Source organism: Pseudochaenichthys georgianus, chromosome 19 (assembly GCF_902827115.2).
Source record: "Pseudochaenichthys georgianus chromosome 19, fPseGeo1.2, whole genome shotgun sequence".
In the NCBI taxonomy this organism is placed as follows: domain Eukaryota; kingdom Metazoa; phylum Chordata; class Actinopteri; order Perciformes; family Channichthyidae; genus Pseudochaenichthys; species Pseudochaenichthys georgianus.
In genome coordinates, this window is record NC_047521.1 from 17,780,526 (window position 1) to 17,807,775 (window position 27,250).

Here is a 27,250-nt window from a genome sequence, read left to right on the forward strand (position 1 = left end):
AACCGGGACTTTCACCGAACACAGCCTACCGTGCCCAGCCAGCAAGAATCAAAGGTACCAACACACCTGTACGCTATTCCATTGATTTAACCCATGACAAACATTTGGCTATTCAAGGTTTTCCCTAGTTTAATGTGTCATTAAAAATAGTGAAATCGTATTTAATCTTATCTATTTTGGAGTCATGAGTTATGGTTATGGTATGCATTACTTAATAAGGCGCCTTCTGTCTTGGAAGGCTAATTTTGTAGTGGTTGCATGTCTTGCATAACAACTGTAAGCCGCTTTGATAGCTGCTTTAATTCTTGTAACTACCCTGACCTCAAAGTAAGCAGAGGGCAGAGATTACATGAAAGTGTGTGTATGTGTGTACCTGTGTGTTTGTGTGTGTGCACCTGTGTGTGTAAGAGAACTACAATTATGGAGTAAACACAAGTTATGGATAGCTGCAGGTCGAGGCAAGATAAGAAATCTGCTGTGTGGCAGTTTTTGGTTGGGCTTCACTTTGATTTAACGTAGACATCAATAATATGGTGTACATGCAGTGAATGTTGGAGGTGTACAGTACAGCGTCCAAGCAGAGGAGTTATGAGCCTGTGCCTTTTGTAGCCTTGCATCCATTATCTTGGAATACAATCAGGGGACCATCACAAGAACCAGGGTGGCAAACATTGCAGATGCATGGATAGAATAAGATGCCAATTCATTTCCCATTCATCCCCATTTGTAAATGCTTTCTCTGCTTGAATATCATCTGCCCTTCAGATATGACACAAACACATTAATACAGTATTCTGAAACCATGTTGCATCCTGAGTTCATATTGCGATCACGATATTGGATCACAAGACGTATCTGCTTTCTGTATGGTCAGAGATAGGAGGAAAGCCTTTGGGTTTTTGCACTACCAACATGGAATTCAAATGATGAATGAAGAATATATCTTTAATAGTTTAGGATTGCTTTAATGTATTTGTCAAATGATTGCTAATCTTCTTATCCTACTTCTAGGCTTCTTTCAGAGTTATTACAACATGTTTAAGTATTTCTGTTTGGAACTTTATATGCTGCTTTCTTAGCCCTTGCGAGGGAGGTTACTAACTTCATTGAGGAAACAACATAGGTTTACAAAAAGTCACTCGGAGAGCCTCCGCAAAGGCCAAATGCCATAAAAACATATATCTTTTTATATGCCTTGATATTCAGATCTATTCCTTTCCTTAACTCCACCCTTCCATCAACTGTTAAGGAAAATCCGACCAGTCGTTTTCAGCATAATCCTGTAAACAAACTAACTTAACCCAAAACATAACCTCGTTTGCTCAGTTTGATGTATGTGAAATGAAAGCCTCTTTAATAAGTTGCCTCAACATTAGGAAGAACAGTATTATCCACCTTAATGCAGTTCTCATGTTAGTGCATATTCCCCAACTCATTTGTGATCAAACAAGCACAAACCACCAAACACATTTTTACCAAAAGTTTATTTTTTTCAAGATTTGACTTGTTGTTGCTGTTTGATCTTTCATGACAAAAACTGGATCTGAACTTCAAAGTGAGAGAACAAACTCCCACTTACATTACCGACTTGGCCTACATTTCCTACAGAACTTCTTTTTTTTTTTTTAAATGTTCAAATGTGCTTCAAGAAGGGCTTTAATTGCGGCAGTAATCACAACAACAAATCCCATTAAGGCTGGCTTTTGTTAGTCATCACCACGGGGACCAGTAACAAGCCTAGCAGGACGGGCCCCTTGTTGTTTCTATTTGACTATACAGACACACACAATGGATGGTGGGCGTTGAGGTGCTTGGTGAATTTACGAGCCTATCAGCTAGCAGATGTTTGCTGTGTCCTGGGTCATAATTCACACAAATGGTGGTCCAGGCAAAACAGAACAGGGAGGAAACAATCCTCCGTACTGCGTCAGCCGTGGAGCTCGGTGTTTGCCAAGCTGGCAACAGTGACCGCTCCACATCCCTCAGAAAAAAAGAACGAAGGGGGAAAGGAAGATTAAATGTGTGTTACATCCACAGGGTCTCTTTTCTGCTACAGGGTATCTCTAGAGCTTCTTTCTGCCACTCAATATCCTCACTTCTGTAGCCTACTGTATTATTTCACAACTATTTCAACCCTTTGCTCCGCCTCTTCTGCCTCACTGTCTGTCTCTGCCTCGGTTCCTCATATCGCCTCTCTCTGCAGTCTTTCTCATCTCTTCATCAGCTCTCTCTCCTTCATCTCTCACTCTCCACTGCCTCTCTGTCCCCCGACTGTCCCTCGGCTTTGAGTGTTTATTACAGTGATAAGTGGGCCTACCAGCTTTCTGGAGTGCTTCTAATAGATGCTGTGACAGAGAATGAATAGCTATTCCACCCCTACACCTACGGGCAAGGTGATGGCTGTGAAACTATTATTATTCCTCTCTAATCACTCGCAGCGCACGCCATTCAAGTGTGTTTCGTCTAGTGGTACTACAGTAGCCATGGTGAAGTATGACGAGTTACGAAAGACAAAACAATGGTTAAAGGAAAACATTTACATTTAGTAAAATACGCCTATCCACTTTGACAAGAGTGAGATGAATTCGATAGCACTCTTTGTCCGTAGTGTCTGACATTTATATTTTGAAGAATGGTAGGTCAAAAAAATCCAGGGACTATGGTTATTTTTTCAAACCATACATATTTGACTTTACCTCATTTACCTTAATTGAATGTGTGTTAACTAATTATGATTGTAAAGCATTAAAACTCGGGGGAATAAATAGCATGGACCAAAAAAGAGGACACAATCTGCTTATTTATCACGATATATTTTTAGTTTATTTTGTCCACACAATCTATGCTATAAAAAATGTAATTGGGGTTATGCTGGCTTTTTTTCACCAGTAACTATTGGTGAAATGTGGTTTATAAGTGACTTTTTAAACTCCCAATAGGCACATTTTGTTACTTTTGGATGTCTCCAGGCTAGCTGTTTTGCCCTGTCCTTACCTTGCCAACATAACAGTGGTATCAATCTTCCTGTAGACTTATTGGAATAATAAACAACATTTTCCAAAGAATGAACCATTAGAGGAGTAAATGAGACCTTAGCTGAAAATAATCTGCCACATAAAGTTCAGTTTGAACAGACAGCAGGTGTGCATGCTGATAATGAGTGGAGCTTTGCCCTGGTCTCCGGGGCCTTCACCCAACACATCACTTTCTCAGCCGGCGCAAAGACGTTTTTATGAGGTGAAATGATGGCACTGGTTTTCTTCTGATTTGGTCCTTCACACTCACTTTTCAGAGCTCCCCCCGTGTTCTTTTCACTAACTTCCTTATCGTCCCCTTTTGTCTCTCTTGGTTATTATTTATTTCTCTCCATTTATGTATTTCATGTCCCTGTATTATTGACTGTGGCCCAGTTAAATGAAACCCAACACCTTGTCTGTTTCCAACTGCTTTCCACTCCATTAATATCTCAAATTCCTCCTTCCTTTCCTACATTGTCCTCTTCCACCATAGCTCTGAGCAGCTGGCTGATGATGTGCTTGAGAGGATGAGGGCGATTTAAGAGTAGGATATCATGACAGAGGTCAGGAAGTCAGAAATGGAGAGAAAGAGAAAGTACACCTGTGGAGAGAAATAGGCATGAAAAGGAGAAACTGCAGAAAAACAAGAGAATACCACATAATTAAAACAGAAAAGTGGAAGGGTTAAGCAATATATTAATCCGATGGGTAACATACTGGACAGTGGCGAGTGCAGTCATTTACTGTAACTACAGTTTTTGTTAATTAAGACTCAAAATTACTTTTCTTAATTGAACATGAAAACAATCAATTTGTTATTTCTACAGTTCATGAAACAAATCATTTAAAAGCTATCAAGCCAAACATTGGACAATTATTCAATTCTGTTTTATTGATTTAGTTTTGGACGTGTTTTGATAGCGTTAACACTTTATTTGACTTCTGAATTATTCTCTCTGAAGACAACTAAAGTTCCTAAAGGGGTTTTCTGATGTGCTGTAGCATGTGTCTGTGCCATCATATGATCGGACGGTGTAGATGACATGTCTGCACAGCGTATACCTCGTGTTTGTATCCTCTGTATCCCTTAGCGCAGGAGGACAATCACTCACTTCTGTAAGACCACAATATGTTTGTGGTTCTCCTGAGTCCTGCCAGAATGATTGACTTGTACTGCAGACCTTTGAAAAAACTATAGTCTGCACAGAAAACGGATAAAGAGTTACAGAAAGAGACACAATGACGGAGAAGGGAAGAGATTGATATTAGGAAAGACAGACATGAATAATGGGACATCAATACTGGTTTTTATCATTCAATGCAAACCAACTTTTTGTACTTTACGTTGTCACCGCTGTGCTGATGTATCTAATGTTGATCCAGCACTTTTTGGATTAATGATGATTGAATTACTGTCTTTGATTGAGTTCTAAAATGCTGCTGAGACAGCAGATTCCCACGTGCAGTGTCAGGAGGGAATACGTGTGGACTTTATTTAGTCCTTTGCTTAGTACTGACCTTAGGTTTGGAGAGGTTGGACTTCAGAGGTTGTTTTGTTAAAAGCAAAAAGATGTTTAATTTAATGGACTGGAAAAAAATACAGTTTCCGCTCTGAACGGCTGTTTCACCTTGAACAGGACTGTACAAAGTACACTTAGCTGCGAGACTTTTTAATGCATCAACAAATAATCATGTAGACAGCAACTTTGGTTTAACTTTAATATCACTCCTTCATTAGCGGTTAGAATAACATTAAATTATTAAAGTTTTAAAAAAATAGACTTGACTTTCTCTCCACCCTAGTTTACGAATGACATTAATCATGTCAGGGTGGCTGCTTTACATTTTTCCTTCATTCACCCTAAATAAAGATGACTGAATTTACCTAAAGGTCAAAAAAGAAGGTCATGCTTTGAATGTAAATATAATGTACACATCTAATCTTATTTCTTTAGTATTTTAGTTGAATTATTTCTTATCAAGGCTTTGAGCTTGGTGTGTAACATACACTTGCAATGAAACTGATATTCAGTACTTTCATATTTACAATAAAACATAAAACAGGATATCATTCACTTTTCTTACTGTATGGTATTGCTATAGGGCTAATAGGGTGTTTCAAATCAAAAACACATATCATCAGTACAAACACTTTATAATTCTCAAGCTTCATACTCGGGCTGCTCAATTAATCGTATTTTAATCGCAATTACGATTATGGCTTGCAACGATTACGAAAACAACGTAATCGAAATAAAACGATTAATTTTTTTATTGTTATTACTACTTCTTTTTTTTTCAAATTACTTTTTTTTTTTATTGTTTTTTCAGTTGAATTATACTTAAATCTTATACTTATATATACTTATCAACTGTTAAAAACATACTGTTCAACAATTTTTTTCTCCAATAAATTGATGTTTTCAAAGTAAATGGATAATCGTTTTTAATAATCGTGATATCAATTATTGACCCAAATAATCGAGATTATGATTATTGCCATAATCGAGCAGCCCTACTTCATACTCAAGATCAAAACATAATCTTGGTGTGTGTTGTGAGACAAAACAGCCTCTTGGGTAACCAAATTGTTATGAAGACCCTGCCGAGTTGTTCTTTCCCCATGGTTTGAAAATCAAAGCGCCGTCGTGGAAGTCACTTAATGTTTACTGCAAAGGCTCTCTATGCAGTTAAGCCTTTTCAAACGGCTGGATTTGGAAAATGCAAGCTTCTTTTGCACGCTCAGACAGGCAGCCTGCGAGCTGGCAAAGTCCCTGCTAGAAAGAGGCTCACAGATCTCTGCGAAACAGCCTTTCAAACAACAGGAGCCACACACAGAGCCTAGACAATGAGAGAGGATCATTTACCTTGAATCACACCATTTCTTTCACCTGTGAAATCACGCCTTGTACATACAATAGATCACAGACACACCTCTGGTTCTTAAGGTTAATTTCAGTTTCCCTTCACATCTGGAAAATCTTTATTTAGTCTGAGTTTGTATTTGCCTTGATATATAACTATTGAGTAAAAAGGGTTAGGGGTATTAACGCAGTACAAATCAAGGGAATTATATGACTAATCTGATGAAGCGACCTAAAACTATTATACAAAGTTAATTTGATTACGTCTAAATGTGCCTAAAAATACAAACTGTCCAACCTCTCATGTATTTATCTCTTTAATGCTCTTCTTTCTGTAATAGATATAGTACATTATCTGAGCTCAAAAAAAGGGATTAAACTGTCGGTTATAGGACGTTTTCAGTTTGTTCCAAGCAGCCAGCAGTGCAGTGAAGCATTACCACTTTCCATTTGCACAAAAGGTCGTCTCAGGACCTACCAGGATGCAGCCTAATGAGGTCTCCGTTAATTTAAAACTCGGGTCACTGCAAGAACACGGGCAAACTTAATCAGGTTTCTGTGTTTTTCAGTTTACCTTTTTAATTTCATGAGCAGCTAGAGATGTCCCGAGGAAATAAAACAATGCGCTGGGCATAATGTGCTGAGTTGGCGGAAATTGGGGAGTAGCTTTTTACTCTTTACACTAATACTAATGCAGAGTATTAACATGGTTCCTTTCTTACTTGTACTTGGGAACACAATGTTTTCCTTCACTGATGATAGATGTGACGCCAGTGTAATCTTTACCGTTCTAATCATATTTTTACATTTGGCGTAGACTGATTGTTAAAGGCGTTTCAGCTATTTTTGGGATCCGTAATCACTGTCATCAAAGTTGTTTTTAGATACTGTTTTCAAAGTTTCATCATTGTTATAATTGGCTGGCTGCATAGCTGTGCACCTACACACATAGTCAAGGCAGGAGGGCTTGTTTAAAATGTTCCAGAGAGAACAGACATTGTGTTCAGGTTTAGAAAGTTTTATCCTCTTTCCTGAAGATCTCAGTCAATAGGCTGTACGGTATGTGCTTAAAGGCATGACCACAGTCAAAACATTATTACATAAGTGTGAAGCTCAGAGAACTGTCTATAAGTAGAACTCTTAGCTGGTAGATTTGGCTATTTAGAATGCTATCCTCTCACTGCACCACCTATGAGTTGTAAAAAAGATATTTCTTGGGAGTGGGTTATCGTCGTGGCAGCAGGATGACTTTTTCGCCTTTCACAGGCATCTTTTGTGAATACCCAACCCCCCACTCTTTCTTAATCATTAATGTATCCAGGCATTGCTCACAACAGCCTATTTATAGAAGTCTTCACCAAACATCCCTGTGCTCATTTTCAAACGGCTGCAGAACAAGGCTGAGACGTCTGCTCTGTCTCCACTGTACCATTTGTCTGACAGTGGGGTGAGAGAGAAAGACCCTGGTGCATTGGTGGAGTATTTTCACTCTATATCCTCTCTCACTAAGCTCCTTTTTTCTTCCTTATGTTCTTCCTATTTTTTCCTTACTTCCTGTCCTCATGCCTTTTCTTTTATTCTTCGCTTCATCCTCAAACCCCAGTCTGCTGTAGTACACCACACTGCTTGCACTGTGATGAGCTAATTACCGTCAGTAGTTGAGTGTGATGGCTCTCTCGTTCTGTAAGCCATAAATAAACCTTTACAGAGAGACGTGCAGGAATATAGATATGTGCAATCATTAGAGCCTGGCTTTTGAGTTCTGGATGTTATGGGATGTACTGTAGGAAAGCACAGCAAAGCTGGTTTTGCTCTACATTACAAACACACATAATTACTATAGACTGAATATATTAAGATAGTTACAAATAGCTAGGGCTGCTCGATTTTGGCAAAAATCATAATCTCGATTATTTGGGTCAATAATTGATATCACGGTGACTAAAAACGATAATTATTTTACTTTGAAAACATAAATGTATTGGAGAATTTTTTTAACAGTTGATTACCCTGAACTTTAAGTATAATTCAACTGAAAAACCAATAAAAGAAAAAGTAATAAAAAAAGATAATCGTTTTATTTCGATCACGTTGTTTTCGTAATCGTTGCAAGCCGTAATTGCGATTGAAATACAATTAATTGAGCAGCCCTACAAATAGCCACACATAAGTAATGTCGATGACGGATAGTTGCGCTGTGATGCTCTGCAGCTACAACATTTGAGAAGCTTGGCGATAAGATAATGATTTGATGTAACAGGACCTGTGCTGTGGATTTGTTTAGTGCCTTCTCTCAATGGACCGGCCTCAAATACTCAAGTTACACTCTGGTTTAATGGATCAATTAATCAAATCCCTTGTAACAGGCATCGTAGGCTCTTGTCTTTATTGAAAATTGCAAATACTGCCTTACTTATTATGTAGTGATTGTATTTACTCTGGTTTTCATGCAAACTATACGGTCCACAGTCATTGAGCTTTTAAACTTTACTTCACATACATCTTTCATTCAACTTCTTTGCCAAAAACTGCATTTTACAAGATGACCTTTGAACACATAACTTTATCTTTGCCCATCACTCATTTGTACTGAATATATCCCAATGTAACTTTTGTTCTGTTGGCTGTTAGCTCAGTTGTTCACCTCAGCAGCAGGACCGTGTTGCCCACTGGCTGCTAACGGCTAACATTAACCAGCCCACCTCCTGACACTTTAAACATGGAAAGTATTGATACAATGAATCAATAGTCACAGAGGCATGCAATTACAAGGAATCCGACAACTAGGAACCATTTCTTATCGGAAATCCCTTTCACTAGCATAACAATTAACTGTGCGGAAATACTAGATTTGAATGCAAGTTAAACTGAGTAAATACTAAAGCATCTCATGATAATTCAAACCCTTTTAAAAACCTATTCGGCATTAATTAAGTTTGTATTCTTCATCTTAAGGTAAGTTCTAGTTTCTCTAATCTGTGTGAAAGCTATGCAAGATTTGTTAAGCTTTGATTTTCAGTGATGCACTACCTTGTGTGTGCCTAAATAAATTGTTTTTCTTTCCCCCTGGAAATGAAGCAAAGGCAGGCCTTCAACGCAGAGGAGGTTAACAAAGTCAGACAAGTAAAAAAATCTAATAGAGGCGAACATCCATTACTGAATGGGCCACCGGTCGAGCCAAGAAAAGGCCATTAAGGAAAGCATGGACTCAGCTCCCTGTAGAAAACATTTACGAGAGGCAGTCGCTAATGGGTCAACAGGGAGACTCTTTCATCCCTCAAACTAATTGGCATCTGCATCTGAAGCTTAAGGGAGAAAAAGAGGAACCGGCTCGATGCTATTGATCAGGTGGATCGGTGCCTTTTTAAAGGTACAACAAGCATGATGAGGATGCTACCTTTTCTCTCCTCTTTTGCAGAGGAAACATGTCAGACGTTTTGCTTGACCACAACAAGCAAAAACATGTAAATGCCACAACATAAACCAATCTATGATTTAATATAAGTTTGAATCATTAGTCTGCTTATCACCCCTGTGGCTAACACAGTAAGCTAATGAGCTTGGTGTAAACTGAAGAGATGCTTTTCTTAGAACTATTACATCCTTGCGATCATTCCCCGGGCAATTTGCTTGATGTATAAGTCCACAGAGGTTTCTATTTAAACATATTGGATCCAATCGCTAATAAATCCCCATAATTGTTTGTCATTATCCCTTCCTCGTTATTGTAGCCGAGAGCACTGGATGCTGGAATGGAGGCCGATAGTCAAAGATAAACACTGTTCGCCGCGCATCACTGACGGCACTAAATGCGAAGGTGCAGGCCGCTCAATAAAACTAATCAAACGTGAATTTTAGGGTGTATTGACTCGCCTGGATTCGCATGGGATGGCAAATTTATGATCCAAGGAAAGAAGGGGGAAAAGGCTTAAGCTGGAAGATCAGAAGCCAGCGTGGCAGGGCAAGGACAGTCAGAGGGTAGAGCTAAGAGACTGTGAACAGACTGATTTCTCAAACACTGCACATCCCCTCGAGCCAGACAGTTTTCCCCTTGCCTTTGCCACTTTTATTGTTTCAGCTTTAAACTTCCCCTTATTGCTGTATATACTGTCACGGTAAAAAGAAAGGATGGTATCCAACTGGTTATCAATCATCACTTTAGGACTTAAAGCCCCTGGCCAAGTTATTTTCTGTAACATTAAACCGTCATAACTAGACAATCAAATTAAGAAGACTGTGTGTGTGTGTGTGTGTGTGTGTGTGTGTGTGTGTGTGTGTGTGTGTGTGTGTGTGTGTGTGTGTGTGGTTTAATCATATTAACTGACAGAGGCCTGGAAACATAAATAACACATTTTGATTCAAGTGTTGCCAATTTCTGATGAATGCATCAAAGCTTTTATTGATCTGAGCCGATCCCAATTCTGAGTAGAGAAACAATAAACAAAAACACATTCATAATACGTATGTTGCATGAGGAAAAAACAAAACGGACCTAACTGTGGTAGACATTATTTTAGGCCTTAGGACAAGTTTTAGTCTCTTTGGACACATGAGGTTCAGTGGGTGTGTTTTTTTCAGTTAATATATCCTTATTCCTCTGAAACAAAAACACATATATCTTGTAACGGGTTGTAATTTGACTTCATATTTACCTTTCTTGTTTTCTTGTTTGTCTTTCAGTTGCAACGATTGAAGCGCTCCCTGTCCTTCAAATCCGTCATGCGTAGCAAGAGTATGGACAACTTTTTCCAGCGCAATAACGGCGAATCCCGCCCTCCCTCCGCCCTCATCACTTCCCCTACAGCCCTGCCATGTCCTCCTCCCCCCATCTCCTCCTCCCCTCTGGCCTATGAGCGTTCTCCGTCCCATTCCCCGTCCACCAGTCCCAACCTCTCACTGTCATCCCGCTCACCTTCCATCAGCCCCTCGCTGTCTATGCCCTCCAAAAACCAGCTAAAGTCTCCGGTGCAGCCGCTCAAAACCCACTGTTTCCAGGAGCACGTCTTCCGCCGGCCCACCAGCTGCCAGGGGTGCAAACATATGATCCAAGGTAGGTCAGGGGTACTAGATACTTCTAGAAAAATGTTCTTACTTTCGTCGTTTCATAAAGGAAATAAATGTGTTGCACAAGGTCTCCCAAAATGCAGAGATAAGCTGATTCTGTTTACTTCTGAAAGCTAAGATAAAAGTTGTTACAGTGCTACAGTGTAGATATGGCAATGGAACAACTTAAGTCACAGGCTCCTCCAACAGTGCAACATGAATAGCTGTACAATAGCTGCCCACTGCTCCTAGTACTAGACTCCTGGTACTAGGATGGGTTAAATGCAGAGGCCTTATGTCACTGTGTGCTGTGTGCTCTGCATGTGTGACCATTTAAAGAGGGGTTTCATCACTCCGATTCTATCTATCTATATATAGGACATAAAACAGATCAAATAGTGCAAGAAAATGTTTTGACATGTGCAAGTAAATACAAATAAAATAGAAATAGTGCAAGAAGAGTCCATATACAAGTAAATGGAAATATGATATATTGGATAAATAATTAGCAAGATGCAAACGGATGAATGTTTATGGATTTTCTTTAACAAGTTCATGTTTAATAGTCTTATGGCCTGTGGAATGAAACTGTCCCTGAGTCTGGTGGGTTTAGACCTGATGAGCTTCTCTGATTCAAGGCATTTCTTACAAATGTGCAAAGATATCAGTTAAAATAGGCTGAGTGGAGCATCAGATTTTGAAGGGGGTTGCAGATATTTTGGGTTTATTTGCCGAGGTTTCAACACTGGGAATTCTGCCACTTCATCCAAAAATAATCAAAGACGTTCTGTCTGTGGTTCTCAAATGATTAAAGATTGTAACTCAGGTATCCACAAATCTTACTGTGGATCGTTCGCAAGAGGTCTAATTCTTCAGCAAAAAATGTTCCCAATAAAAAAGATTAACTGCAAGTGCAGAAGTCCAATCCTGTTTATGTGGCTCCCCTGGGAGTTGTATCTTCATTGTAATACAATTGGTGTACTGAGGTTTCTCAGCGGTCTTCTTCTTTTTACTTTGATTATGTACTGCAACTGCTCTTACAATTTGCATACTCTGAATGCTTGACAAAACTGTTTTGAACGTACTTGAAAACACATTGATCAATTTGAGATCATTAAATTAGCTAGAGCTTACAGACTATGTAATCAAATCAGTAAATTATTCAATAATATATATTTAACATTCCTTACCTAGTCCAATACAGGCCAGTGAACTGGTAAAAGAAAATGTGCATATAGAACATGTGGCGTACAATTGTCAATGCTGATGTTTGTATGGCAGTTTATATAATACTCAGTGTGGGTTTCACATGTGAGGAAAAAATCGGACACTTTTTTACTAAAATAAACTGGTTACCAAGCTTCTCGGAAAGAAAAGTATTTTTAAATCACTCAAACACCTCAAAGAATAAAAGACCTTCACAACCCCTTCCCTCCATTTCCATCACACTCTCTGCACCTGATATTGCCGTTCGCTGTGTCCTTAATGTGTTGCTGATAATAGAAATATTGACCGCGGTGTTCAGTCCACTAAGAGGTGTTATTTTTCTGATGTCCATGCAGGTAACTCCAAGCAGGGGCTGCGCTGTCGAGCCTGCAAGCTGGCGACCCACCTCTGGTGCTCCTCGGAGCTCTCCCAGCAGCCCTGCAATGGAAAGGTAAGAACACCTCGACTTATTTTAACATCACTACCATAATCTATTCACCTTTTTATGAAGCTATTGTAACACTTTACTGCCCACATACAATATAAAAATCTAAGTTACTAGCACTTGTCTGGCAGCGATATGACTCTCAGATATGTGGTCATTGAGTGTGAACAGGGGTGTGAAACTCTGAGAGGCGAAATATCCATAAAGTACTTGGATTTGCATATTTGTGATCAAAAACATATGATATTTAAGAGTTCATAATGAGTTGCCTCAAATGCATCGCACTTACTTAATGCAGACCTCCGGCAATTTTTTACGTAAGTGTTTTTTTTTTTTTTTATATCTGCACTATGATTCGGATGTTCTCCAAAATGAAATGGATACTCTTTTCTTTTTTTTTTTGGCACTTGGTATCACCTTTCTACGGAGCCCTGGAGGGTTCATGGAGAGAAAAAAATAAAACGTAGCCACGCTTTATTAACTTGTGCGCACGAGATGTAAAGCGTGGCAATGCTTTAAATACAACGAGGCCACGTTTTAAATGTATTATCTTTTCAATTTACACACGGCATCTGTTGCACGTCTGTCCGTCCTGGGAGAGGGATCCCTCCTCTGTTGCTCTCCCTGAGGGTTCTCCCATTTTTGCCTTTAAACTGGGTTTTCTCCGGAAGTGTTTCCTTGTACGATGTGAGGGTCTAAGGACAGAGGGTGTCGTATTGTCATACTGATATTCTGTACACACTGTGAAGACCACTGAGACAAATGTAACATTTGTGATATTGGGCTATATAAATAAACATTGATTGATTGATTGATTAAATACGAGGCCACGCTTTATTAACTCGTGCGCACGAGTAACTTGTTAAACGAGTAACTCGTTAAAAGCGTTACGTGGCCTGTACTACGAAGCGGGATTAGCTATTTACACTATTCATTCATGAAGTATGACGCTGCGCTGTCAGCACGCGTCTCCATGTTTGTGATTGGTCAAATGTTGCTAACCCCGTCCCTTTCACGTGAACGCGCTCTCAGCAGGACAGAGAAACCCTGGTTGATTTACTGAGTTGATAACCAGCTTCGTAGCCTTCGTAACATGTTTAAATTGGGTAGTTTGTAAGAATAATCCAATATCCATGCGTACTTTTTGCTTTGCACATTTGCTTGCTGCGGTTCTCTTCCCGAACCCGACTGACCACATGGTCAAACATCTTATTTACATAGTTAAAGACATTTTATTATGTTGTATTTGTTTCTCAAATGTACTGGATATGAATGTGCTCTCCGTAGGCTGGTGCCATATCCAGAATGCATTGTGTCAGCAGAAATGAAGAGCATCTGGATGCTGTAATTGTCTCTGTCAGTCAGTTGGCATCACCTTTAGTCCTGGTAATATGCTTAGCCCCAAATCCCTGGTCCTGTTAAAAGAGGATAAAGCCATTTTCAAAGCAGGAGGGACACAAAGCTAGAGGTTATAAATGGAACGTGGGTTGACCACAGCTTTGCCAGGTAGACTAACTTACGGGGAAATGTTTGTACAGGTAACGCTCATATCACTTATATCCTATCTAAGAAAAAGTCAAGCGGATCAGGATGACACTGATGAAGTTTCGGTGGCCAGGTCCCAACATTTTGTCACTCAGCCTTTTTGTCCGTCCTCCTGCATGTGCTGCTTTTCTCACACAACGCTCTCTTTCCTCTCTCCTCTCTTGTCTGCGTGCAACATTTCCTTCCTCCCCTCACAACTCTGTTGGAAAATCAATATCTCTCTGTACCAGCTGGTCTGGCTAATTCAGTGTGAAATTCAGTGTGTTTGAGGCGCACACAATCCCTGGAGGATACGACACGGAAGGCTCTCGCCAAGCCTTCGGTGGTGTCCTTTTCCATCACTGCACACTCATCAAAGCAAGGATTAGGCCTTTCACTGAAATTGCATGGGGGTCGAGGCTCCTTCTTAGACATCCACATACCTCTAGGTCCAGGGGCCACTGACTCTCAACCAAAGTGCCTCATCCAAAGCTTTTGTGTGCAAAAAGATTGCTTCTGAAATGTCACCTACTGTATCTTAAGTGCATTAATAGCTCAGGTGATCTTTTTTAATGTATGAGCTTCATCATACATATTTGAATGAAACTGAAATGTAGGAAAGGCTGGAATGTTCTTGGCAATTAGTTTGACAATAAATCTAATTCCTGTGTTTGGTGCAGACTTGAGGCCAGAGCCTGCGTATCCGCTGCAGGCAGAAGAGAGAGCCGAGACTCCATAAAGCGCAGGAAGAGCATTAGACGTAGTAAACACGGTATCGGTGCTGCTGTGTGGATTAACTAGCAGTTGTGGAAAGTTACTAAGTACACTAATTTAAGGACTGCACTAAGGTACAATGTGCAGGTATTGTAGCATTTCTATTTCAACTTACTCTATTTTGCACAGCCTTTCTTCTCTTTTATCAGTGACATGTGGCTCACACTGCAAACCTCTCCATCTCACCTCCTAATTGTTTTCTTCAAGGGTCCTTAAAGTATTATTTTCCTATAATTAACTAATTAATTAATGAATCTTGCAAAATAATGTGTTTTTTTTCTTGTCAAGACCCACACTCAATTCTCGATAAGAAGTTGATTTCTTTAGATTACAGGTTAAGACAATCCTAGTGGACTGAGAGATTTACATATACAATTGTTCAAATTAGCTTATCATTAAAATACTCCAAGTGAATGAATAGATGAGGCACACAAATAATAATATCCGTTGTTTTGCTTTGCCTTGCCTTACCAGCTGAGCTAGTGGAGCGCTCAATATCTTATCATATCAATGGGCAACACAATGGACCATGTTTCTACATATGGGTACAGTTTGAATGCAGGACTTTTACCTAAAACCAAGTTTTTGTGGATGTGGCGTTGTTACATTTACTTCAACAAAGAATCTGAGTACTCCTTCTACCTCTAGTAATTCACAGCAAAAAAACAAAACTAAAGCGGGCACAACTGGCAAATTATAGGTATGTAAAGTACTGTAGTGAAGTTAAAAATAAAATAGGAAAATCAATTAACGCTGTCCCTCTGACTCACTCCTAACCCATTTGCTGAGTGCACCGATATATGACTGATTGCCTTAAAATATCTCCAGATCCAAGCTGCTGAAAATGACTTTGGATTCCCGACAACATTTTACTAATCAATGTTAATTAGGCTTAAAGATGTATTACCCTTTGATTAAGGAAATAGGCCTGCTGAGCGCGGCACAAAATAATTGCTTCTGCAAGAAAGATTTACACCCAAACCCATTTTACCCGAAATTGTGAGAGACTATTCCACAGTCCCATCTTGCTTTGTCTGACCAAAGAGGGACATTTTAGCTTCTCTTTTCTCTAAAACTGTCCAGTCATCATTTCTGATATGTTGATCTGGAGCTGAATGGTACTATAAGATGTAGAACAGTTTATTTTGCTCAGGAAAGAATGGGTCTACTCCACATCAGTATGTTTAAAATGGGAGCAATGGCAGATCAGAGTGTGACTCGTTATGAATTTACTTTAACAGAAAGTGAAGCATTTGCCAGATGTGTTGTCGATGGTTTATTCACAGACCGTGTTTACATTTGATTTGTATCTTGTGTTTCCTGGAAATACTTGTTGACTTCTTGAGTTGCAACTGTTGGTTAAATTATAGGAGAGTTTGAAATGAACTAAAAACTGACCGCTGCCTTTTTCTAATACTTATCATCGTCAATTGAATATTTAGAAAGAACAAACGTTAAGCGATGAATTGAGAAAATAATAAGCAGATTCATTAATGATGAAAACATTATTGTGTGCTATCATTCTTTGAAGGTCCCCTATCAACAATATATTATAGGATATATACAAAACCACCTCCAAACACCAAACAGATCATGCATTATAGCGTGCCATGAACCCCTCTGTTTCAGCACTGTTCCAAAAGGGCTGATTCTGTGTCTGTAGCTTTAGATGCTAACGAACTGCTTCTGGCCTCCTCTGTGAAGTGTCTGGTTTAAAAAGGTGCGGATTCAGGTGATAAGGGTGCTACCTTGGTTGGGTATTAGGTAATGGTTGCAGAACCCAAAACAACATTGTGACATCACAAAGTCAAATAAAAAAAATCTGATCCGCTCATTTTCAGACAAAAAGAGAGAGAATCTTTTTTCCAGAAACTTTCTGAATCTCTTAAAACAGAGGGGACACATTTTGCATAATAGGTGACCTTTAAATGTGAGCACTTTTGCCTTTTTATAAATGGTTGAGTTTGCTGTATATCATAATAACTTTAAATCAGATATGTTGGTTTTTTTGCATATATGAAGCCATCCAAAATATCAGTCTTAGAATTGCTGCATAAAGGGATACAATCACACTGTTCGGTCATGTGTTATACAATCACACTGTTCAGTCATGTTTTAGCAGTGAGATTCGTGTAGTCTTTTCAAAGTAGAGGTGAAGTTTGTGTTGTGTGAGAAGGAAGATAAAGAAGTTATTCTGGGCAAATTGTTGTGTGTCAGTCCTGAACAGCCATCACACTCCCTCCGAACCTTAGAGCTATGTTTCACTTCTGGATGACTTCTGTGCTCTTCACAAGCTCTACTCACAACAGCTGTCAGATCGTCACGGCAGTTATTTTGATTGCTTTCTTTTCTGCTATAAATATATTCACTTTGGCTTTTCAGAAACGTTCAGACACCCAATGAGTGTACAACAATATTCCTATATACTTCATGACGCAGTTTCTGATTTATAGATGTTTTTTGACATTGTTTAGCATTGAGCAGTATGTCCTGATAAAGGTTTTTTTGTTATACAATGAAGGGTTTTAACTGCCTGTAGGCCAGAAGAAATCAACCCTAAAAAGATAAAGCATTTTTCTGATTACATGTTATTCTCGGCATGTACGGAATCTTTTTTAAACGGATGATAAAAGATGCAGAGATTAAAAGCAGAAATACTTTTTTCTTTTAAATATGCTTCTATTTGGGGAACACAGGACATATTCATCACAGCCTCTGAAAACAGGACTTTTATCTTTCAGACTGATGAGTCATGTTCTGCAGCTAAACATATTGTTCTTGCTAAATAAAGAAACAATCGCATATCAAAGGTGTTCGTCTTCAGATCTACAATTTGATAGAGACGGATCTTTCTGGTGCCCCAATACGCAGACAACATGGATGAATAGCTTGAAGGCAGGAAGAAAAAAAAAGTGGAGTCATACTCCATTAGGCGCACAGGCGTGTTCGGGGATATAGCTTCAGAAGCACCATGTTAAAGCTAATGGTGAGTGTATTATTGCCACCATTAGTCGGCAATAAAACGCTCATAGATCATATTCGCAGATCCCACATACAAGTGTCAAGATGAAAACATTTTTTATATTACAGTTAGTTTGCATTATAAATCATCCTCTTCCTCCTACAGTCCATAACGTGGAGGAATAACATCAATTTAGACATCAAACTAAAAACATTTTTCTTTGCAACGTTTCTGAATTCACTGTCAATAGCAGGCTGGGTATTCGGAGTAACAATGAGGGACATTGCGGTTACGATGGAGAATTGGCATTAGTTTTCAGCAGATGTATTGGTTTCAAAAGCTTGAAAAGCAGATTTATATTCCTAACCTTCCCTGCACTTAAATCATATGTTAGCATATATATTAGCTGAATTAACTTAAAAACGTTGTATGGCTGTCAGTTCAACATTTACAAAGAGATGTTTTGTAGCACCTCCCTGACTAACTCTGTTGCAAATGGGTTGCAAAGTGTATACATGTTTTTTAGCATTTCGATTAATTTAACGTTTTAATGTTTGTGCTGGGTTATAGATGCAACTGTTACAGTAACAGTTATAATTGACTGTCAACTGGCAGAGGAACTTGAAGCATCCAGTTCACTTCATTTCAAATGTAAAATTAATACAATTAAAATAGTGAAGTAAATACAATTACTCTGGATTAGTCCTCATGGATAGTACATAATCCAAGTGCCTCCACATTTTCCTCAAAGTATCTTTATCAAAGTTATTTGTAGGAGATTTCAGATGAGCTGAAACACCACAACACAAAGAGCTTGTATCTCAATGTAGGCCCACGTCTTCCAGATCAAACCACGCAGGTATTGTCTTACAGAATAATATCACATCTGCCCTTTGTCTTCTTTCCTCTTCAAGTAACGTTTCTCCTTCCCCTGTCCTCCCCCTCCTGTCTCCCTGTGTCTCTCCCGGCTTCTCAGTCAGGAGCCTTCAAGAGAAACTTCAGCTCCCCTCTGTTAACCGCGGACACGCTGGGAGTGGTCCGAGAGGCCCCCGCTGCTCAGGGTGAGTGATGGAAACTCTGGATGATTTCTCACAGCATCCAACAACCAACATCTCAGAGTGACTAATCACCGTGTCTCTGGCCTTCGATCCTCGATGCCTGACATGAGATGTGTGTGTTTGTCCGTATATACTATCTGCCATAAAACCGCACGTGTGTCCCTATGTATGTGTGTGTGTAGAGGCAGATAACAGCAGTGTTGACCCTGTGTATGAGGCGCTGCGCTATGGGACGTCGCTGGCTCAGTTGAGCCGCTCCAGCTTCAGCAGTATCTCAGAGTCGCCTTGTGACGAGGTATGAAAACAGACATAGTCCTCATGTCATTTATATAAATTCATGTATTAATCACACAGAAATAAAGCTGACTTTGCTGACTTCATTTCTTTCTTTGTTATAGGAAGAAAACCTGCCAGACATTCTGGAAAACCAGCCGATCGCTGAGGAGGAGCCCATCCCAGGAAGTAAGTCAAATCATTTTCCTTCGTAACTGATAACAGTCTGTTTTGGCAGCTTTCGTGACCAGTGTGTGTCTCTTTTTGAAATGTGACTATTCTCTATGGTGTCCAATCCATTACATTGGTTTGCCTTTTCTGGGCTAATGTAGAAACACGGTAGAGCAACATGGGACTTAAGAAGACCCATTCCCTTTTTAAAGATTAATGGTTAATTCTTAGCTAACTGAAACACAACGACTTGGTTTTAAATCAATTAAAACATAGCTCAATGTTAATGTAAACAAAACACATGAAACCCTGTATCTTTCAGATCAATACTGAAAGGTTTTGTAGGAATAGGTTCACATTTTTGAAATTGGCTTGTTTGCTCTTATTTCCGAAGGTAAATGAAAAGATTGATACCGCTTTGATGTCTACTTTAAACATAAAGCTACTAGCAGCAGCCGGTTAGCTTAGCTTTACAGCTGAATTGTACAGTACACAGGTTATTAAAATTAATCTCACTATAATTAAAACATTATATCTAATTTGGACAATTTGCAAAAATATATAGTGTGTAAATTGGTAAACTGTTTTCTCCCGTTTCAAGGCTACATGCTAAGCTAACCACATGCTGCCTTTTACTCTAACTGTACCCTTACTTTCCATTGTATTTCCCGTGGCAGTGGAAGTGATCTTCTCATTTAACTTGAAGCAAGAAAGATAGGCCTTTCCCCATAAGTTTAACTCTAAACTGATTGGTTCATCAACCCTTTTTTAAAACAGTTGAGTCTGAGTATCTGTACATTTCACAGGAATCCTTAGAGGATACATTTGATTTCTTAAGATATAAAGTACCAATGGTGAGATTCTCTCCATAATGTGACACTATTGGGACAGAATGTGAGCGATACAGTGAGTATGTGTGTGTTCTCTCCACACTTCTTTAACCTCTCTGTCTTTAGTCCCAGGAGGAGGGATCATCTCTGTTTGTACTGCTGCCACTTTGCAGTACATGACCTTGATTTCTGTCTTCCATCTGTTTGTCGCTAAGTGACCTCTCTGTGTATCCCTCACTTTTTTCTGTCTCTCGCACCTATACTCTTCCTCTCTCTGTTTTTTTACACGTGACCTTTCCTTATTTCACGCATATTGTCTTTCCTTCTCTTCCTCTTTTCTCTCTCTGTCTCTCCAGTGCTCACCCCTCCTGAAAGTGAGAAGGCTGATTCAGAAGACAGAGTCAGCCTGAAGGTGTGTAGTCAGCACTCTTCTGCCATTTTTCTTGGTGAAAATGCACTCTGTCAACTCCCTTCAAACTCTCCCTACTTTTCACCTAAAGTCAGAACTCCACATGGGAAAACAAATGAATAACAATCTTTTTTCTCCCCGTCTATCTTTCGACATTCCTTCTTCTAATCAGACTCCTAAGAAAGTGGAGGTGCACTCCATCCACACATATGTGGCTCTCTACAAGTTCCTGCCTCAGGAGAAGAACGACTTGGAGCTACAGTCAGTCACATTTCTTTGCATACTGTACTGATTGTGTAAATGAGAGGGTAGAGGAGGAACTGTGTACCTGGTCATCATTTTGCTGACATTCACACGCCATCTGCCTCCTCGGCAGGAGGATTAGAGGGGGGTTGCAGCGTTTGGATCGGGAGGGGGGAGTGTGCTGGGAGGCCGGAAAGGACAAACAGCTGCGTTGAGTGTGTAACATAACCAAAAAAAAGTATTTGTATGTTAGTAGGTGCAGAGAACTGCTGAGTGTGGTGACACCCACCACTAATCTGGAGGATGCGTCTGTGCAGTAAGACAGCACAACGGGGATACTGATACATGGACAGAGCAGTCCAGTTCCCTCTGAAAAATAGCCATTTATGGTGACATTCACAGTACTTTACATTATTCATGCAAAGTTCACACAAGTTCATCACAGCTACCTGACTATTGAAGCCTGTTCTTATTTGGGACTATAATTTACCTTGATTTTAAAAGCAGTCTAAATGCTACTTAAATGGTGCTTAATGTGGCAATAAGTGCCTAATTGTACTCACTAACTCATTAATTGTAAACCTGTTTCTGTGTTAGGAATTATTTTAGGGAAATATTTGCTTTTCTGCCAAGGATGGACACCTCTTTCATTACATTACATTGCATTTAGCTGACGCTTTTATCCAAAGCGACTTACAATAAGTGCATTCGACCAAGAAGATACAAACTTGAAGAAAACAGAATCATATAAGTACATCAGGTTTCATAGAGCCAAAACATTTCAAGTGCTACTCAACTGGCTTTAGATAAGCCAGTCCTTTATTAGTATACAAGTGCTTTGTTAGTAATTGTATTGCCCGAAGTGGAGTCGAAAGAGATGAGTTTTCAGTCTGCGCCGGAAGGTGTGTAAGCTTTCTGCTGTCCTGATGTCAATGGGGAGCTCATTCCACCATTTTGGAGCCAGGATAGCAAACCCACGTGTTTTTGCTGATGGGAACTTGGGTCCCCCTCGCAGCGCGGGTGCAGCGAGTCGTTTGGCTGATGCAGAGCGGAGTGCACATGCTGGGGTGTACAGTTTAACCATGTCCTGGATGTAGGAAGGGCCAGATCCATTCGCAGCATGGTACGCAAGTACCAGTGTCTTGAAGTGGATTCTAGCAGTTACCGGAAGCCAGTGAAGTGAGCGGAGGAGCGGCGTGGTGTGGGAGAATTTAGGAAGGTTGAAGACCAGGCGAGCCGCTGCATTCTGGATGAGCTGCCGAGGTCGGATGGCACATCCAGGTAGACCAGCCAGCAGGGAGTTGCAGTAGTCTAGACGAGAGCCTGGACCAGAACCTGCGTTGCTTTCTGGGTCAGCTGGGGACTTACCCTCCTGATGTTGTAAAGCGTGTATCTGCAGCAGCGGGTTGTAGCAGCGATGTTTGCAGTGAAGGACAGGTTGTTATCTAGGGTCACACCCAGATTCCTTGCAGTCTGAGTCGGGGAAACAACAGAGGTGCCGATGTTGATTGTTAGGTCAAGAGTGGGACAATCTTTTCCCGGAAGGAAAAGCAGTTCAGTCTTGTCAAGGTTGAGCTTGTGGTGATGAGCAGACATCCACTGAGAGATGCAGCTAGATAAGCAGAGATGCGTGCGACCACCTGGGTCTCTGAGCGGGGAAAGGACAGAATTAATTGGGTGTCGTCAGCTTAGCAGTGGTATGAAAAACCATGCGGGCTAATGACTGTTCCGAGCGAGTTTGTGTACAGAGAGAAGAGGAGGGGACCAAGGACAGACCCCTGTAGTTAATTGACAAGGGTCGGACTCTGACCCTCTCCAAGTTACCCTGTAGGTGCGGTCTTTGAGGTATGAGCTGAGGAGGGAAAGTGCAAAGCCTGAAACTCCAAGTCTATACATTTGAATGTTGAAAGCTACACGGAGGCTAGCTGTGTGCCCCTGTTTACAATCTTTATGATAAGCAAGTGTTTGCTGGATGAAGCTTCCTATTTTGCAGTGATACATGCTTTTATTTAAATGTACATATATATATATAACAATTCTCCTTGAACCTTTTTTTGATCGCGTTTGTTCCTCCAGGCCTGGCGACAGAGTTCAAGTCACAGATGACTCCAACGAGGACTGGTGGAAGGTAGGCTGCGCAAAGATCTTAATAGAACTTGAATGTTATAAATCTCCAGATTTCCTGTAAATACCTATTACAGTAACACACACATATTAAACTGGTCAAACAATCAGTTGAAGTTCCTCTATTCCGAGCAGAACTGATCAGAGTACTGAAGAGCTGACTGATGTGCTTAAAGGACCGTGGGTGTGCAGATCTAGTCATTATTTAGAGGAGAAGAGGAGGATTGCCATCAGTGTTTAATGACGCAGCTGGAAGTCTTCACCTTCACCTGCGAAGGACAGTACGTTATTTACATCAGACAACAGGAAAATGTAGTACAATATTTCAATCAAATACATTTTATTGCAGATTTAAAAAGTACAACTATACAAAAAAAATGTTGTATCATATATTATTGAAAGTGATAATCACTGCAATGCCATTCACGTACAGTAAGCACATTTAAACCCCCTCCTAATGTAAACATGCCTCTGCTAAATGTGGATGAACCAACATCTGGACACGAGTGAAACAGCTTACTAAGCACCATGGGGCTCTGCACACTCATGTGCCAGCCAGAGTCTCTGAAGAGGATGGGGGGGGGATTAGGGCTCCACAACTGCAGATGCCTTTTGCTCTAGAACTGGCATTGCTAATTAGGGAATACAAACGTTGTTTTTATTTGTATTTTTCAGCTTATTGTGTTGCCTAATTTAAATTCCATTATGTTACTATGATGTAAATGCTATGCAAATGTAGGCAACCGGCCAAGTCAACAGAAAAAAACCTCAAAGAGCGTATGCTCCGCCGAGGACTGCAGTGGAGGAAGCCTACGACTGGTTTCTGTTGAGACATAAACGATGGAAATACTGTAGTTCCTTTTTGTCAACAAGACAGCAAATTATAATAGCTTATTATGACAGTAGTCGGCATCATGCATTATTGAGGTACGGGCAATTAGGAGACTTTTTTTCCCAATTCAGCCAGAAACAAGAAAATCTATGTCTAACTATGTTTATGTCGGGGTGTGTTTACCAGGGAAAAAGCAGAGACAAGGTGGGATTGTTCCCGGCCAATTTTGTGCAGCGGGTCCGCCCTGGTGAGCGTGTGTGGAAGGTCACGGATGGTTTCCATGGCAACAGAGACAAAGGCCAGATGACTGTAAAAGAGGCCCAGGTGAGCACACCGTTTTCCTCTCACACACACACACACACACACACACACACACACACACTCACGCACACACACACACACACACACACACACACACACACACACACACACACACACACACACAGAGGCTGGATACATTTTTAAATGTATGCAAATGCATGCAGAAAACTGCTGATATTACAGAGCATGTTATGGCTTCCATTGCAGCACGCTTTTTTTCGCCTCAGTCCACAAACCCTCTCTCACAATACTGAATGTAACTTGCTCCTCCTCCTCCTCCTCTTCCTCCTGCTCCATCCCCACCTCCCTCTGCAGATCTGTGTGGGGAAGAACGAGGAGATTGACGGTTTCCTCCGGCTGAGCAGCGGGAAGAAGAGAGGCCTCGTCCCTCTGAATTATCTGTTAGAAATATGACGACTTCTCCTTGACCCTCAGATTGATAAAGAAATTCACAATGATGATGACGGAGGAATACTCAGGAGTGTTTACCCAACACCTCACTGAACGCAAACCACCCACCTCCATCACCTCCAAAAAGTGGCCGTGAATTAGCAGCGGAAGTGGGGGAAACTCCATAACTTTGCTTTTTCACTGCAGAAGCTTTTAAGACTTAAAGGAGGCGGGGAGGAAGGGCTACTTTTCTTGTAGCACAACTTTTACTTTGTGTGGTTTTATACACACTCACAACAGAAATGTAGCATCATGTTGAAGAGGATAGTGTGCAGGAAGTCTGGCTACCTCACTAGCCATTTCCATTGGTCACCCGTCGATTGGACTTCATTACTATGATGTCAAGGCGCGTCCAAGCCTTGTGAGTCTCCATTTCACTGTTCGTGTAGAGAAAACAAAAGAGATTGTGAAAGATTGTAGCTGTTTATTGTAGTGGCTTGTGCAATACTTCAAAAAACCTTTAACAGTCAAGTAGATTCGCCTAAAGGGTAAATAAACCATGTCGATCCAGTTTTGTATGTGCAGAATGCAGCATGGCTGGATTCAGGATATGTGTCTGTCCTGCTCCGAATATAAAATGATTCAGGTAATACATTGTGTGTAAGAAAAACATTTGAAAACAAAGTATTCTCTGCTACATCTAGTTCACATGAAAGTCACACTGGCATATCACACACGAATTTCAGACTGCTCTCCCGTGATTGGATTACTGTACATTTTTGCTTTTCACAGCTCCTATGTGACAAATGCTTTGCATGCACCTCTGGGAGCTTTTATACACACTTCAATGACACTCTTTACACACACCCATGTAACTTTCAAATCAAACAAGAGTATCTGCTTCCTGTCATGATATCGTCAGCGTTGTTTATCTCATTGTAAAGTCCTGTAATAATGGCTGTCCACAGCGTGACGATGGTGTGCCGTCTCTACTTTCTGACGCTTTACTTGCATGGAAGAGCAGAGAAAAAAAGGTAATTCAGGGGGATGAAGGAAAACCAAACTTAGTGTTATTTGTTAAAAAAGGTAGTGAAGTGTTTTCAAACGATCTGTCTCACAGTAGCCATGTTCCAAACTGTTAAAAAAGGCTGACGTTTTCAAGAATGGCTTATGTTTCTCCCAGCTTACTTTGCATTATTCTGAGGGACTGTTATTTTGTCTGTTATTTAAGGTGAGACACGGCAGAACATCAACACACATCACTTGATTTATTGCTGTTTCATTATAAACCACAAGACAGTGACAAACTGCCTTGGTTGCGGCAATAACTGTAAATAAAGATGACTGTATTTGTAAATATCCTTATAAAGATACTGAATATATAATAATTCTGAATAGCGCTCTGATGAAGAGGATTGCAGGTATCCAGCGAAGGGCATTAACCTCACAGTTATAAACAACAGGAGATCATTATGTATTGTATCCCACTTAACAATGTATGCATCTCTTTGCTCAATTAACACCCAGCCCTGTGAGCACAAATCTTTTCAAATACTATGCACAACAGTTCTAGTCACTTACTTTATTTTGTACTCAGCTTATTTCCAGCGTAGCCACACATGTGTCTGTATATTCCTGTGCTTTTGCCAAGATTTGAATTTGGACTCCAGCTTTTACAAAGTGTCCATCCTTGGATCAGCCAGCACCATGCTGTACCTGAACATTACCTTCACTGGCTAGAACCAAGGATGGCTCAGGATCCGTATATTACCCAGGTGATATACCTTTCTCACCTCAATGCACACTACCAGGCTAGTTCTTTGCATGGCTAGCTGCTTTTTGATCCTCACATATCTCAATAAAGTCAGATGAACTGTCAGATTGTGTGCTCTTTTATTTCAGAGATAAATTATCTCAGTTGGTTGCTTTGTCTAAACGGCAGAAAAGTGTGAAGAGAGGCTTGGGGCCGAGAAAAAGGCAGCACTTATTGCTGGCTACTATTCTAAATCCGGTTTAAATAATGTTCTTTATTGCAAGATGAGAAGAGAATAAGTCACTTCAGCTCTTAAAATCATGTAAAACTAGGAAACTCCATATTCCAAAATGTGCTTTAAGGTTCAAAGTACAGTACAGCAATTCAGAGTTGTTGTACCTCGTAAATGCTGGAATTAGTGTAAATGGGGAAGGAGTATTAAAATGATTTACCATTCTCAAGTAAAAGTAGAAAAACCTCAAAATAAATATACTCCATCAGTTGGGGAATTCTGTCCATCCCTCATCTGGTCAAAGTGTGTTCTGTGCGGTCGGCGATGGACACTAATCAGATGGTGACCCTGACATTCATCAGATTTCAAACACACTCCGTCCTGAGCTGAAGTGATCAATGACAGGAGGATTGGGCGTCATATTTCACTGTTTAATTTAATCAGATTGTTGAAGATAAGACGGCGACCTCACAGTGAGTGAAGGACACTTTTACCGATCCTTAAAATAAAAAAAGATATTTCCTCTGACGGAGCACATTTTTTTAATGGCCATGTCCTCAACTATCTGAATATATATAATGTTTTAGAAAAACTAAGTCTACAACCATGCTAACAGAAATGTGAAGCTGTAATTAGTCACATTGTTGCTTTGAGCTCAATGCTAACGTTAGCATACTAAAATGATCGCAAAGACAATGTTGATAGGCTGATGTTTAGCAGGTTTAATGTTTCCCTTTTCCACTATCTTAATATTAGCATGGTCACATTTGATAGTTAGT

The 27,250-nt window shown here is 40.2% G+C and overlaps 1 protein-coding gene across 2 annotated transcripts in view; it reads left to right on the forward strand.

Annotated features, from left to right (window-relative positions):
• Nucleotides 1-26,333, forward strand: part of LOC117464959 (SH3 and cysteine-rich domain-containing protein 2-like) — a 26,673-nt gene extending 340 nt beyond the window's left edge. Inside the window, exons 1-11 of one of the 2 annotated variants that reach the window (XM_034107749.2) lie at nt 1-54; nt 10,562-10,931; nt 12,487-12,581; nt 18,812-18,896; nt 19,076-19,188; nt 19,292-19,355; nt 20,524-20,579; nt 20,749-20,837; nt 22,896-22,947; nt 23,962-24,099; nt 24,412-26,333. The exon at nt 1-54 is cut by the window's left edge and continues 340 nt beyond it. In XM_034107749.2, the coding sequence (XP_033963640.1) occupies nt 1-54; nt 10,562-10,931; nt 12,487-12,581; nt 18,812-18,896; nt 19,076-19,188; nt 19,292-19,355; nt 20,524-20,579; nt 20,749-20,837; nt 22,896-22,947; nt 23,962-24,099; nt 24,412-24,510 (1,215 nt within the window). In that variant the 3' untranslated portion in view covers nt 24,511-26,333. The remainder of the gene's footprint in view (nt 55-10,561; nt 10,932-12,486; nt 12,582-18,811; nt 18,897-19,075; nt 19,189-19,291; nt 19,356-20,523; nt 20,580-20,748; nt 20,838-22,895; nt 22,948-23,961; nt 24,100-24,411) is intronic. The other variant, XM_034107750.2, reaches the window with a different exon arrangement.
• Nucleotides 26,334-27,250: the final 917 nt, after the last annotated feature.